General features: G+C 41.4%; 1 protein-coding gene across 12 annotated transcripts in view; it reads left to right on the top strand.

Annotated features, from left to right (window-relative positions):
- Positions 1 to 12,665, top strand: part of LOC106747929 (afadin) — a 49,782-nt gene extending 37,117 nt beyond the window's left edge. For 10 of the 12 annotated variants that reach the window (XM_014626015.1, XM_014626007.1, XM_014625995.1 and 7 more), the window contains 9 exons: positions 1,506 to 1,604; positions 1,870 to 2,008; positions 2,287 to 2,514; positions 2,666 to 3,586; positions 3,996 to 4,125; positions 4,308 to 5,151; positions 5,299 to 5,558; positions 6,931 to 7,043; positions 7,154 to 12,665. In XM_014626015.1, coding sequence (XP_014481501.1) covers positions 1,506 to 1,604; positions 1,870 to 2,008; positions 2,287 to 2,514; positions 2,666 to 3,586; positions 3,996 to 4,125; positions 4,308 to 5,151; positions 5,299 to 5,558; positions 6,931 to 7,043; positions 7,154 to 7,409 — 2,990 coding nt within the window. In that variant the 3' untranslated portion in view covers positions 7,410 to 12,665. The remainder of the gene's footprint in view (positions 1 to 1,505; positions 1,605 to 1,869; positions 2,009 to 2,286; positions 2,515 to 2,665; positions 3,587 to 3,995; positions 4,126 to 4,307; positions 5,152 to 5,298; positions 5,559 to 6,930; positions 7,044 to 7,153) is intronic. The other 2 variants (XM_014626062.1, XM_014626070.1) reach the window with 2 other exon arrangements.
- The last annotated feature ends 3,414 nt before the right edge of the window (positions 12,666 to 16,079 follow it).

Here is a 16,079-nt window from a genome sequence, read left to right as displayed (position 1 = left end):
ATATATATATATATATATATATATATATATATATTGGGAAAATAAAAAAAAAACTATTTGAGAAAAATGTACGATTCACAATAACTAAATGAAAAATAGTATGCTATAGAAGAAGTAATAACAATTGATAGGAAATATTAATTCGACAATTTAAATATTCCTGTTAATTTTTTCTTACCATAAAGTATCTCATCTTATTTAATAGACGACGATATTCCTGATCACGTATAATCGCGCATACGTTAAGATTTTCTTTGTGCTTTGACCTAAGTTTATTATTAAGTACAAGCTAAGTTCAAGGCCGGTGCTTAACACGTTGCGGATATTTCTTTACGGAGGCTCTTACTTCTGCGAGATCGTCGTACGCGTATGCAATTTTTCCTTACCTCTAGGGAAATTCAGAAGAAGTCCTCCGGAGACTCGGTCTCCAAATCAAGAAATCGGAGATTTCGTTGGTTGTTGACTTAAGGCTGCCGATCGATATTTTCTGTGATTTACGTTACATTGATTTCGAGCGTTTCATTGATTTCGTAAACGTCTGCCTTTACGCTTTAATGCGGAATGATGAAAGTGTCACTCTCCGTTTTCAAAATGATACACGATATACGATTCTGCTCCGTAATGCATAATACGTAATACGATTCTGTGCTAATGCGCGAGCATGATTCAACTCTCAGACAGCACTTCTCATCATTCCATCGCTGTGTCTGTCGCATAGTGGTCACGCATTATTCGGCATTTGGAAACCCCGTACGAGATGATGTTACATGCGTGCACGTGATTGTAGAATTATGTTACGTAGTAAGAATGCTCTCCTGTGTCGGGTGTAATTTTTTCATCGCGAGTTGCTGCAATCACGAGGCTTTTACTTTGCAATTACACTTCGCGCGCTCAGAGTCCTCTCATTTACCTCTGATTAATTTGAATCGCAGGATACCAGAACGCGAAATAATTGTAAATGTGTGCACGCGGTGTAATATATATATATATATGTTTACGTACATTCCTGTCGGTGTTTTTTTGCGTCTTAAATGTGGCTTTTCCGCAAAAGATGCGGCGCAATGTCTGATTTTTTTTTAATTTTTTTAACGTAAAGCGATGTGAGAGAGCTGCGTCACTTCTTCCGGACGTCGAACACAGCCATGCCGGCATTTCAGTGCCGTAGCGGTCAGAATAATTTCACAGCTGAAATATGAAAGAACAACATATACGTAGCGCGAACTCGAGCCTCGCCCGATGTGGCCGTATGACATTTTCTCTCTCCCTTTCTTTCTCCACGTGTTTCAAAGCGTCGAAACGTTCGAGTTGACGTAACTTCGCGATTTGGCGACCCAGAAGAGAAACCGAAAGAGAAAGAGAGAGAGGGAGAGAAAGCGTTGTTTCGCTCTCGACCAATGCTTTGCATATGTGCATGAACGACCATTTAATATCGCGCCTCGGCACTTCGGTGTTCACCGATGCATTAACTCAAAGCTATCTTTGTGTACCCGCTTGGGCAACCGCAGGTCCTCGTCGCATGAGCGAGCGGGATCTACCGTCGCGGCTTGGACACGACGTCACTCCTCAGCAAATCCACAGCAGCAAATCTGTGCCGGCGTTGCATAGTAAGTAGCACGAGCTTTGTGTATATGCGTGTGTACATATCCTCTGTGTGTGTGTGTGTGTAAGTTTGCGTTTGTAAGTTTGCGTTTGTATCTGCGCGCATATACGTATCGAGATCATCCTCAGCTACGTCGAATTCTAATCTCGAGCGCGGCCGATATCGCGCGATAATTAAGGGAGAGAACTTCCGATCACGCGATGTGATTTAACATGCGTGTTAACGTGTGTACGTTCGATTGGTTGTGCTGAAAAATTGGCTCTATTTAGACGTGGGCACCGAGGCCAAACAGCAGCATGAAGTGTTCAACCCCGGCTATAGCAGAGCCTCGTCCAGCAACAGCGTTACACCACCGGTTCAGCCGCCTCCCATGGCGACGATCAACAGCGCGACTTCCTTGCGCTCCAGGTAATCGTTGTCAACGCACTTTTCGATGTTTCAGCCCGTTGAAGTTATTTTTTACGTAGACTTTTGTCTTGGACTAGTGTTAATATTTGTTACTTGAAATTCGTTTCGGATGAGATACTCAGATTTGAATTCATAGTTGGATGTGGATTGGACATATCAGATTTAACTTGGAATAAAAATCCGAGTGTCTCACGTGAGACGAGTTTCAAATGACATCTATTACAACAAACTTCAGACTCCCATGATATTAAGTCAATGTTATTCCCCGTCGCGTACAGGTCGAGTCATAACTTACATGACCCCATGAGAATCGGGACTTTACCACCCACCGGCTTGGTTAGCAGGCAACAGTCGTCGCCCAACTTAAATCCGAACCCGGCACACACGAACGCACCGTTGAACGCGCAGAACCTGGAGGCGGAGAGGTTCTATCAGAACCTGAGCATTTACCGGAACCAAGACTCGACGGTGAAGCAACAGATCAGCCCGCAACAGTCGGACGACAGGTATAATCTATAAATACCAATAAAATGGAAACTTGCTTCAAATTTCTGCCCATCTTTGTTTTGTAAGATTCTGTTCCGCAATTTCCCGATCCTTTTTCTTGAAAGAACGTTTTGAAGTATTTTTCATATTCCTAAACACGTATTTTCGCAGGAACCCTCAACATCTTCAGAAGACCCTGCGGGGCTCGCAGAACTCGCTGAACCGCCCGTCCACATTGGACGTCGCCCACGTTCGAGACCGTCCGACCTCGGCGTACATCGCTCAGGGTCAACAGCAGGGCTACTCGACGATCAATAGCCCGATGCAGCAGCAGAGCGGAGGGCCGCCGCCGCGCTCGCAGTCGTCGCGCGACATGATTCGCCAGGAGGCGAAGCTGCAGGAGATGCAGGAGGAAGTACGGCGCCGAGAACTACGCGGGGGCGCGCCGGTGCTTAACCAGCAGCACCGGCCACCGGTGATGTACAACATCGGCGCACGGGGAGCGGCGTCTTCCCAGCAGTTGTCGAACGCGACCATGAACGTACGTTCGCCGAGACCACTCGGCTCCACGTCGAACTTGGGCGCCGCCTCCTCGTACGCGAGACAGAACGCGCCCAGTTACAATTACCCGGACGCCCAGTACTCGCAGTACAATAGCAGTACTCAGTACGGTCAGTACGGCCAATACAATCAGTACCCGAAGTACTCGACGGCCGGCGGTCAATATGGCCCGATGAAGTCGAAGAACGAGGGAGCGATGCGTGGCCACCAAACAATGCCGAATGAGAACCTACTCGGGAGAGATCCCAGCGGCCAGGACGCGAAGTCCTACATCGATCAGAGCCGACACTTCGCCGGCTCGCAGAACAGTCCGCATTATCCAAACGGCAACTTGGAGCAGCGCGTCGATCAGTACTCGAACGATAACGTCGTCGGCCGCCCGCAGAACGGAGAGGGCCACTCGATGACGACAACGGAAACACCGCCGACGAGACCGGCCCTGCCGGAGGAAAGCAGCTACAGCGAGAGCCCGCCGCCACCACCGCCCAACACCTCGACGCATCCTCTGTACAACAAGCAAGCTGACACGAGGTGCGTGTTTTTTACCATGCTATGGCAGTTGCAATATTTGAAAGTGAGAAGATTGTTTCGTCGGTAGTTGAGTATTAGAAAAAGATAGTCTTCAAAATCATCCTCTTTTAAAGTTCATTGTTTACTTTGAGATGGTGTGTATGGCAGTTCTGTAAGAGTTTCTTTCATTGCCACATTTTCTGTTTCAGCATATAAATATAAATAGAAAAAAAAATTGAAATTCAAAAAGCATGCACTGTATGATATGAAATTTGTTGAACGTTGTCATCAGAAACTAGTGTTCTTTATGACCTATTATATTTATATAAAAAGTTAATTTTTTTTCTCTTGTCTTTGAGTGATTATCGAATGAGTAGAAAAGCATTAACGAATCGGATTGAAAAATAACGAAGAAAAATTTCCCTCCCAGATACACTGCGAGCATGCAAGATCCGCCACGGGGTAGTTACTATCCTGCGGGAGGAATCGGCACTATGCAGCAACCGCGGCAGTATCAGTACAGTGCGACGAATCCTTGGCAACGAGAAGAGAGAGAGAAGGTAACGGCACTTAATAATTATTTATCGCACACCGGAGAACTTCAGCGTCAGGAATCGTTTTTCAACATATTTTTAGAAATTAAACACGGAAGAGAAACGTGGAACTTCTTAGATCCGCAAGTTAGCTTGATTCTGCTTTAGGATTAATTTATTAACTTGTCTGATGTTAATGGCATCTTCAGGAACAAGCACGCAGGAGAGAAGCCGCGAGACAATGGCGCGACCAGCAGATCTCCGAGCTGAGCGCCCTGGCGCATCGAACGCAGCAGCAGGAGGAGCAGCTGCGAGCGTTACAGTTGGAAAGGGACTTCCAGAAGCGCGCGGAGGAGGCTGCCAATCAGGACGACGACGAGGAGAGCAACGATCTGGACAACGAGAGCGCCCAGCGCGTCCAGGGCTTGCTGAGGATGGCGGTCAGCCAGGAGAGGATCGTCCAGGGAAACCAGCAGCAGCAGCAGCAGCCGCCGCAGCAGCCGCCGATCTTGTCCAGAACAAACACGGGCAACCAGTCGATGAGAGGTGGCCTTTCTCTGCAACCGATTAGTAGCCCGATGCAGCCCACTACTGGCAGCCACTCTCACACTCTGCCCAGTCAGGCGACGTCTCAGAATGTCGGGATGAGTGGCGCCGGTCAGGAGAACAGCGGCCTGCACGTGCCATCGAGTCAGCAGCAGCAAACACCGGGCCAAAGCAGCGAGGAGCAGCAGCAAATGCTCGTGTCGCCCAATTACGGCACACCTCTGAGCCACTTTGGCGGCGCCGGCCAGAAGCCCTACTCCGTCGGCATGTCGCACTCGTCGGAGGAACGTGAACTCCAACGGCGAATGGACGAGGTGAAGCGCAAGCAGGCCGAGTACGAGGAGAGCCAGAAGAAGCAGGAGGAGGAACTCAGGCAGCATCAGTTGCACTCGTCGCAGCAACAGACGTATCAGCAGCAGAGCCAGCATCAAAGGAACCAGCAACCGCTGCATCCCGGCATGCTACGTCTGGACAACTTGATCATCAACGGGCCCAACGTGCCAATGTGTGAGTAGATCGAACGTGAAATGGGGGAGAGGTTTGATGCCCTCAAGTCGTCTCCATTTTTGCAAAGGAGTTACGAAGACACGTTAGTTCTTCGTCTCTCTTACATCCTCATGTTTTACCGACGGACTTTCCGTTCTTTCGCTTCAGCCTCGCAGAACAGTATGAACGATGCGCCCCCGCCACCGGAACGAGGCTCCAGTTATGCTGTTATGTCACAGCAAAGTGCCCTCAGGTCGAACGGCTCGACCGCCTCTAATCTACCTCCATGTTCTCAGCAGCCGGCTTCTATGAAAAAGGTCTCTTTCCACGATTCGAATGCAAACAGCGAATCGATGCTGCGGAACGTGCCGTCCGGAACGTCGAATCCACCGTCGATAACGATGGACACCATCAGGGAGGATCCCAACGTGAGTCATTTCTTACGATTTCCTTTTCTCTTCCTTTACCCTTGTCTCGTCTACTTTGATTCACTCCTGTTCTTCGTCGTACGTTTCATTTCGGCACAATCCCTGCATTCGGCCGTATTAAAAACGTACAATTTGTTCTCGCGTTTCCTCTGTTTAATATCTGAGTTATGATGCAGTGTCCTTCTCGTTAATCTTTTTAAGGGAAATATATTATCATTTAATTAATTAAATAATTTCTTCACTTCTTTTTGTACGTGGTATGTAGTTCAATGAAATAGTTCAGAGAAACTGAGTGCAGTAGAGCCCCTCAAAAGAGCTTAACTTTCTCCTGCGTTGTCGAATATGAATGTAAATCTATTATAAATCTGAATGTATTCTGTCGAAATGCATACGATGGCAGACGAACAAGTAAGGTATTAATTTCAGAAGAGATCGTTGCTACATCACGCTGTTCCATTGCGATGTCTGCCTTTAACGATGCATGAACCGTCCAATTATAGTGATTATCGTCTAGCGATCATGTATCTCTCTCATCGTTCGTTCGTCGTGCTCATTATTAGGTGTATTATTCATATCTCATTCTGTGTGATCTACGTTTCACGTGCTGTGCGTGATCGACGCTAGTCTTTATGATCGTTGCTTTACACATACGTTATACCGATTGCTGCAAAAAGATTGGATATTTCTCTCAGAGCATCAAGTGTGATGTTTCATCGACGAGAATTTAATTTGAGGCCTCCTGATCGCGTCCCGCGTCTCTAATTATTGCTATTAGTCATTTTGCTTCCAAGATGCATAAAATATGAGAAAATATAATTAAAATATAATAATTAACATGTAATAATAATTATAATTATATAATTAGTTATACAAATATTAACAATTGATATATAATAATAATATAATTTGTCCCAAGCTTAACCTTTTAGGTACGACACGCCACTATAGTGGCTTTCGCGGATATCATCTTTCAGGACGACACGCCACTATAGTGGCTCACTCAAAAATTTTTTTTTTGAAATGATACAGCACTGCAATGTCTGACGGACAGTGCGTATCGTTTCAAAAAGAAAATTTTTTTTTTAAACTTTCTCTGCCGTCCAGGGAAATAGCCTCGCGCAGAATTCAGCTGTACCTAAAAGGTTAATTAATACAATAAATGAGTCTTCGATCTTTCGTGTTAGACAAATAATTCACTAGCCTGTCTCAGAATCGAATTCTCGCCGAGGTTCAATTGCATATAAATTACGCAAGATTTTATACACCGCTATTGGTATATTTTTTCTCCTTATTTTCTCAAGACATTTATATTATTATATTATTTAATACAATGTGAATTTGCATGTAATGTCCCATACGAATGTGTCCACAGAATTTTATCAACGACGCGGAGAATCTGTTAGCGTCTCCTAAAACGCCGGAAGGTTCCGGGACTGCGTTTTCGGGCGCCACTCCCGGGGTGATCGGAGCGCAGGAAGTGTATAAGTAAGTTCACTATATCCATTACGGAAGAGACTCAAAGGACGTGTTATTAGATTGGGGTAAATGGTATTTCTTTTTTCCGACAAATGCATTGAAACATTCGCTTTTCCAAGGGACCCGCGGCAAAAGCGGCTGGCGGAGAAGCAGAAGCAACAGCAGCAGAACTCACAGATCGGCGCGGTGCCGGAGAAGCTCAGTTTCAAGGAGAAGATGAAGATGTTCGCGATGGAGACCGGCGAGGACGGCACGCCGCGTGACAAGGTGAAGATCTCGCGCGCCCAACGCGAGATCGACAACATCAGCAGCCCTCTCAGTTCCAACAACAACAATAACACCAGCGGCAATAACAACAATAACAATAGGACCTAAAAACAACGTTACATTTTTCGCTTCCAGGCTTTAGTGGGTAGGAAGTGCCTGATAGTTCAAATGTATTTTCCGAAATATCTGGGATGCTTGGAGAAAAGTCACCGCGTCGCCGTGAGACGCTGTTGGTTGCACGAGAGGTCGAAAGAGAGCGAGTAGATTGAACCACGATATTAACTTTATCAAGGAAGTAGAAAGATTGAACTTGTGAAGAGTCGGTAAAGTTTCACTCGTTACTACAGTTTATAAAAATTAATTAAAAATACGAAAATATTTTGTATATTATTTATATTATATATATAAAGATAAGAATATATATTCAAGGGATTCAGAAATATTAACATATGGAACTACTGGAAGCCCGATTCGTTCTGCGGTTTGTTATGGTTGTATTGTGATTTTGCAGAGAAACTCAAGAACAAACAAAGACATTGAGATTTTTTTTTTTTAATTAGAGTATTAATTATTAATTCCTACAATTTTATTCTATATTCAAAAATATTTATTTAAATTCTATTGCGGTCAGAAGCACTTAAGTCTATGTTCTTGTTTTTTTGCTGCAACCATATGTTATTTTGTTTTTAATTTCTTAAATATATTTTTATCACTAATGTATAATTTAATCTTGATTTAATTCAATTTTAATTTATAGATTTAGTTAAATTAAAAATAGCCTACGAAAGGATTTCGTGTTTGATTAATTTCTATACCTGCAGCAACGAGTAAAGTTTCACCGATTTTGCGCAAGTTTACATTTTTCTATCCTCCTCAATTATCCTCCTAATATCACTGTTGCACTGCTAGAGTTTCTAGGGAACATGTATGATAGCAGTTAACAATGTGTCTTTAGAAAAAGACAGTCGCACGTAAAAAAAAATAATACTATTATTGTTAACAGAGTAAAAAGTTGAATTTCTCTAAACTTATGGGGACATAAACTTAGAGAAATATTTATATACTATATTCATACTCTCTCTAAAAGAACCTATATTCGTATTTTCGCTCTTCGCCGAAAGTTTGCATATGATGCTCGATTAATCTTAAACCTCTACTTAAGATTGACGAATTTCTGCCTTACTCTTTTTTCTGAGCACCGTAGATACTTCGCCGTGTGTTTCGTGCCGGACAAAGAGAGAGAGAGAGAGAGAGAGAGAGGGGGGGGAACATACAGAGAAATTATGTACACTGTAGTGTTATAGTCACACATGTCGACGAATTAATTAAATGCGCGGTATCCTCCGCGCTACGCGAAGGATATACTTCGTGTACTCTTTTGCGTTCAGAACGAATCCGGCGGTTACTCCATACACACATACACCAGCGTCGAAGTACAAACGAAATTTTATATAGCTCTTTGACCAAAAATGTCGTGTGTTCGGCGAAGGAGGACCATTAATTAAAGGTAACGATAACGTCGCGGGCGCGATGTTAGTCGCGGCGGGAAGAGGGGGAAGGGAAGTGTTCTCGTGCGCGACGCGTCCGTTATTCCTGACTATATATTTCCGGACCAACGTAATCTTATTAGAATATAACTGATAACGTACTGTCGAGAAGAGACTAGTAACACGGCGTAGGATAAAGCTCGCAAGGACTGATTTAAGCTCATCGACCGAGGCGGATCGTTTCGCGAATGTACATAAAGGGGTGGCAAAACAGTAGGCCGGGCAGCATTGATTATCGTACGCGTTAGTTTTATATTTATCATTCTCTCGGCATAGCGAAGAAGGTCCTGATATATATTTAAATTATACGATCGTACGGATTTACACACTTACGCCATTATGCACTTAACGAAGTACGACAAAGTAGCGAACGTAGTTAGAAAAATAGAAAGGAAAATAGAAAAAAGAGAAGGAGAAAACGTGTGTATGTGTGTGTGTGTGTGTAAGTAAGAGAGAGAAAAAGTGTGGATGGTAAAAGATTTATATTTATATAACGCGTTTTTAGAGAAAGAGATAGAAATAGACGGTTTTAGTTTAGTTTTTGAGGAACGAGACTCTTACGTAGAGCTGGAATGAGAGAGAGAGAGAGAGAGAGAGAGAGAGAGAGAGAGAGAGAGAGTGTGTGTGTGTGTGTGTATGTGTGTGCGTGCGTGTGTGCGTGTGTGCGTGTGTGTGTTCTATGAGAATTCAAATGAAAGCCACTTTGAGCTCCGACAAAAGCGCTCTGTTTCTCGTTCTCGTAGAACGAAGAGACTCTACTTTGACAGAGGGAGTAGAACGAATAGGCTGTTCCGCGGCAAAATACGATGTACGACGATTCAGCTAGGAGATTCGTTACGAGATTCCTATTTTGATGTATTTCCGACTGTCTATCCCAGACTTGGCATCGTGAAAGTTCCATAATCGCAAGCAAGAGATCTTACGCGACGAATTATCGATGTACTATTTCGAATTTAGATGTCGAGATAGCAAATTGCGTTCTCGCTACTCTTTCGACGATACAGGAGTCGTCCTTTCATTAGCGGTACTTAGAACTGAAGAAATTATTTTTACTCGTTAAGCTCGTCCATGTAAGAGACACTTTTCACACCGATGTACAGCGTGACTCACTTAAGATGTTTGTCGTGGTCCATTCATTATTTTTATATATATATACTTTTTTTTTATCGAGCTCGTAGCATATTATATGAAAATTAGGTTTTTTGCTTTAAAACCGATTAATCGGTATTACTTTTAAGAAACACCGGGATCAATATTTTGTTAAATATATTTTATGGGAGAGGAGGGTGAAACGAATAGGGGTGGACTTATTCGGTGGTGCTGCAAGATTTACAGTTGCAGCGATTGATATGATATGTATTATTTATCATGCGGGCGTTGTAGCACGATTACAATTGTGTGATAAATTTCGTGGGACGTTCGTTCGGTGTATTTGATAAATTAATTAATTCAGTGTACGTTATTCGGGTTTCGAAATATCTTCAGATACTGCAAATTTAGAGATTCGTCTTTCTCGCTTATTCTTACGTATGATTTATCCTCCCCCCCCCCCTGAGCGATCATCATTGTAATTCGCAATATGGCGGGACAACGGACGAAATTTTTATTTATCGCGTAATACGTATGTGTCATATATATATTCTGATTTTTAGTTATCCTCTGCGAGATACCGATGCTACAAGAAGCATATCGGTCTATGAATGCGAATTGTTCCGGCATTGCATAACGTTGCGCGCGATCGGTCGAGAATTGACATCTTAAGTGCCTCACTCTACACACACAAATCGTCATGTTATTGTAATTCTTTTGACGTCGAGTGATGATCGACGTAAAAATTCAGCTCGAGACACTTTTTCGCGTAATCCTAAGATTTTTAAGTTAATGTTAGACGCTCTCTCTCGAGGCCCGAGTATTCGCAGATGGCATGACGCGGTATTTCAGAAAGAAAGATAGACAGAGAGAGAGAGAGAGAGAGAGAGAGAGAGAGAGAGCTTAGTGATCTAACGTGAAGAACACACAAAGCATAGCAATATTAGAGTTTAAGGGACAATTACATCTACTAGTTACTGTACAAACGATCGTGGAGGGTGTCCATTGGCCGATCTCGCGCGATGGAAATTCGCCACGGAAAACTGACTGGCCCGGTTCTTAGGAAAACGAAGAAAGAAAGAAAAAAAAAGGAAATCAAGTATTCGCATTCCGCTCAGTGCTTCGTTGCATTAAAAAAAAATTTATTTCCACTTTATTTTTACTTTTTCCTTTTTAGTTATGCAACGTCATCGCATTCCTCGCCGTCCAGCCTGCGCGTTCCGCGTGTTACGATAAAACGACCAAGAGTCGTTAAAGAGGGGATATTTTTTTTTACGTTTCCGAAACACAGTATTCTTAAGTAACGAACTCTCTCAGTATGTATTTCGAGTATTATTTTTGATTAATTATTCGCGATTAATTATCCGTGGCTAATTGTTCGCGGTAGAACGAGTCGTCTTCGACGTTTCCACCCTCTTAAAGCTTATCACGAGTATAGTTCCGGCAGTGCACGGAATGCATCGATAATCGATTAAAGTGCTTCGGAAGAGAACGAGGAAGATCATTGTATCTATCGACTTTCGCGTATTCTTGCGTAATCTATGCGCTACGTTGGAGAAACGGAGGGCAGCGTTCGTTTAGCGTTCGTTCAGCGTGCGTTCACTCGTATTCACCTTCTCCGCGAACGGAGCGGATCGTGCTTACTTTCGTGTCGAGGGTATTCTATAGGGAACTTCATCACATATCAGCATTACATTACGACTGCTTACAAAGTATTATTCCATCCGTGATTCATTTTTTTTTTTGCAAGAATGAGCCGTCCGACGTTTCTCAGGCGAGCCTTTCCACTCCGATTTCCGAATGCGCCGATAATAATCCCGCGAGTCCTGATCCGCGGAGAAAGTTTCCAGAACCGCAACTTCGTCTTATTTATCCTTCTTTTTATTTTCTCCCTTCTTTTATATATGTGTATTACTTTCAACGTTCATGTGTGCTTCTGCCGACATCCGTTGTTCCGGCCTTTACCATTCCTCCACTCGGGAACGATTAGTGATAGTGCTAAAAGCAGCTTGTTAGCGCGCTATCGTGCGACGAATTTTGCTCGTGTGTCCACAACGAATTTCCGCTCTTACTATGTAATACGCTAATTGTACAATTAACGCGCGCGAGCGAGGTTCCATCGTCCGTAGTCTTAACTCTTTTATTCTTAATTAGCCATATGTAAACGCGCGCCGATCGAGGTGTGTGTGTGTGTGTGTGTGTGAATCGACTTTATCGATAGGGATTAATTATTTCCGGCGAAGGAGACGCTTAGTTTGGCAACTATAAACATATTCACGTCGAAGCAAAGCCTAAACTCGACGTTAATCAAATATTGTAGTAAACGAGAGGAAAAGAGAGGGAGGTCGAAGGAGAGAAGAAGAAAGAAAAAGAGATAGATAGAAAGAGAATGAGANAGAGAGAGAGAGAGAGAGAGAGAGAGAGAGAGAGAGAGAGAGAGAGAGAGGATAATTGATGACTCCCTGCTTGTTGTGTATAGCGAGCGTACATACTTGCACTATATTTTGTAAAACTGTTTTCATAATCTCGTAGCGATGGTGTCGGCCGATTGATGACTGATCGCCGAGAACAGCTCCACCGTCACGGATGTTATTAATATTACTATATTTTACTTATAAAATACCGATTGTAATTTCGCAAAATACGGTATATTTTTTAATTATTGTATCATGTAATGTTACTAGCGAAATACGATATTTGACGGAAAATATATGTCAGCTGTATTCAACGCTCAACGCCTTTTTCCTTCTCGTCCAGCATAAAGTCATGCACTTTGTTTACTTGAGGATGTATTGCAGAGACGCGTTGCAGAGAGCATGCCAGCGCTTCAGGATGAAGATCGAAGCAGTCGTCGAAGCAAAAGGGGGTTATATAGAGTAATTTTACTCTAAAAGATAACGATATTCTTTTGTGGTAAACGTCGAAAGACAGGAGGATACATAGAAACATCGCGCAGATTTCACAGGCCGACAAAATGAGACCGACTTTTTTACCCAGAAACCAGACTATACTTTCCCGAAGGTTTTCGGTGCGCTGAATTCAAATCTGGCCGCAGAATTGCACTATCACATCAGGATTTTGAGATATTCTAACCTAAAAGTGCAAAAAATGCCGTTTTTGCCCATTTTTGCGGTTATGTATGCAAGCCAGAGTAATTTTTCTCAAAAAAGTAAAAAAAAAGATATTAAAGTACAAGTCTTCCTCTTTCAAATGGCGTTGAGTTTGCTTAAATATCTTTTTGCTTCGCTGAGATATTACAATTTTAAGTTTACGAATTTTCAAATTTTCCTATATCTTGAAAATCATGAAAGTAACATAGCTATGTGTATCCGCAGCACTTTCTGTTCATGGATTCAACAAGGTTATTTTTATGTATTTTGACCCGCTGAATCCGAAATTCATAATTATGAATTTCCGGATGTTAGTGACGTTTCCCAGCCTTCCAATCTCGAATTTCGGATTCAGCGGGTCAAAATACATAAAAATAACCTTGTTGAATCCATGAACAGAAAGCTGCGGATACACATAGCTATGTTACTTTCATGATTTTCAAGATATAGGAAAATTTGAAAATTCGTAAACTTAAAATTGTAATATCTCAGCGAAGCAAAAAGATATTTAAGCAAACTCAACGCCATTTGAAAGAGGAAGACTTGTACTTTAATATCTTTTTTTTTACTTTTTTGAGAAAAATTACTCTGGCTTGCATACATAACCGCAAAAGTGGGCAAAAACGGCATTTTTTGCACTTTTATGTTAGAATATCTCAAAATCCTGATGTGATAGTGCAATTCTGCGGCCAGATTTGAATTCAGCGCACCGAAAACCTTCGGGAAAGTATAGTCTGGTTTCTGGGTAAAAATTTTGTCGACCTGTGTTTTCTACAAAGAGATAATTTTATTAACATTCATCATTATAAAACATGTTGGATTGCAATGCGATTTAATTCACTCTTTAAGGTTATGCCCTGCGTTTTAACAATGTCGAATACATTAACGTCGTTCTACTTTTAATTTTCGATGTGCTCCTTTACCTCTACGTCTACAGATCGATTGTTACAAGAGTCAATAATGAATTAAGCTTTTATTAGAGATTCAACATTACCAAAGCTAGCGACCAACATTACGTGATCTTCATCTGGCAGATCCGATACGATAATACTATATCATCAATAACGGGGTTAAAATCTATATTAAAATAGATTTATATATAATAAAACGAATAACAAGATTCCCGATTTCCTATAATTTTCTCGCAAATAGAGTCAAGCGTAATTAGTTTTATCATTATGTTTATGTATGTGTGCGTGTGTGTGAATCGTTGTTCTATATACTATACAAAGTATTTCATCTTCGACACATCGTACTTCGATAGAAGATCAATTAATTAAATTAATCTCGTCGTAGACACAATTGTTCGGATGCTCAACATTTTGATATTGAAAAGTATTCGAAAGCTCGGTCGGATTTTCCGCGTCGAAGTCGCGCCGATAGGAAATCGATCTCCGGATCGCCGTCCGGATATATCAGTCGCATTAAAATCAACGTATCTCTCTATATTCGCGTGTGTGTAAATGAAACAACGTCTCAGTATCGATTGTCAACAGGTGAGCTGTCGATTTTGCAGCACTGCTGCTATGTACACGCGTTTAATATTCCCCGTCGTTTTAACACCGTCCGCGGGATTCCCCTCAACGACAGTCAGCATGCGTTGAATAGGAAGATCAGAAGCGACCAACAACGAGTTTCGATCACTATCACTATCGTAATTTTCAGAAGATATCGCAATGATACCTCTACGTTTTATAGGCCTAATTACTTCTTCACTACTATTAGAATCATAACCCTTCATTTTTATCAAAATTTTTTGCCTTATCCCGAGAAATACTTTAATCCGTTTGCAATTATCACTCTTTACTAACTGCTTGCATATGTACTGTGGCTATGATGCACAAAACACTAGCGGGCATATCTGCGCTTCGGTGATAATGGCCAGGAAACTTCCAAGCATATATAAGCTTATAAAGCAAATGGATTATTAATGAAATAGGTTCAAATTCATGGTCAAACTTACAGAAAGGAACATGTATTGTAATTTGCATTATAGATCACTATTATGATTCATTAACCGTTTTTGATTTGATAAAATGTATTTTGCTAAATGAAAAGGGTCGAACTTGTTTAATTTATTCAGTTTTATCAACATCAGGTTTTGATTGAAATTTATATGCATATGTTGTGCAAAAGTCCGAACAAATTTCATGTGAACGATTTGTTTTATCGACCATACTTGTTTCTCCAGGATCTTGCGCAGCGTAAATGGTATCTTACTTTAACCCGTCAGTTCCTAATGCACCCCCCAGGTAGCACAATATTTTTAACTTATAAACCATCGAAATAACACTTCTAACTTATAACATAGCTCTAAGTGTTCAGTTTAGATACTAGTGACTCTAAAACAAGTTGTCAACACTGAATGAAAGCGATACATAAGCGAAAAATAACTTTCCAAAGTTTATTATTACCACTTTTCTGAAGCACTCAAAACCTATAAATTTGGTTTCCTTAGATTCCAAAACATGATATTTCCTAAGAGGAAACAGAAATTTGTGGTTTCAATTCATTTGGGAACTGACGGTTTAAGACATAAATTGTAATATTTCTGAGTGTATAATAGAAATATAATATTTCATAGCATATAAGAATTTTACAGTTTAACATTTTAACAATACCACCAAACAATCATTAATAACAAATCAACAAATTAACAAATTAGTATCTGAATGATGATTTCAAGCGACGATTTCAAGTTCATTATGTTAATAATAATAATTGGTTGAAAATTGCATTTTATTTCCAGGACTGCTCTAAACAGCTGTATTTTATCAATATAAAATGCAAATGCATTTTCAAATTTCTGTAAATGAATTATCATTACCGTACGGTTGTGGCACCCATGTTACGACTATATTTATTAAAGTTGGATTAACCATGTTGATTGCTTCCATAGAGCTATATGGTTTCTACAATCATATTGTATGTATGAGCGAAAAATAACATCAATATTTTGTCGTGACAATCATATTTAGCCAAGTGATATTCTTAGTGTTTTCTTCATGTTTACATAAATTTAAACTTTATTA

This window comes from Dinoponera quadriceps, unplaced genomic scaffold, assembly GCF_001313825.1.
Source record: "Dinoponera quadriceps isolate SergipeBrazil2010 unplaced genomic scaffold, ASM131382v1 scaffold163, whole genome shotgun sequence".
NCBI lineage: Eukaryota > Metazoa > Arthropoda > Insecta > Hymenoptera > Formicidae > Dinoponera > Dinoponera quadriceps.
The sequence above is the reverse complement of the archived record's forward strand: the minus strand, read 5'-3'. Positions and strand labels throughout refer to the sequence as shown.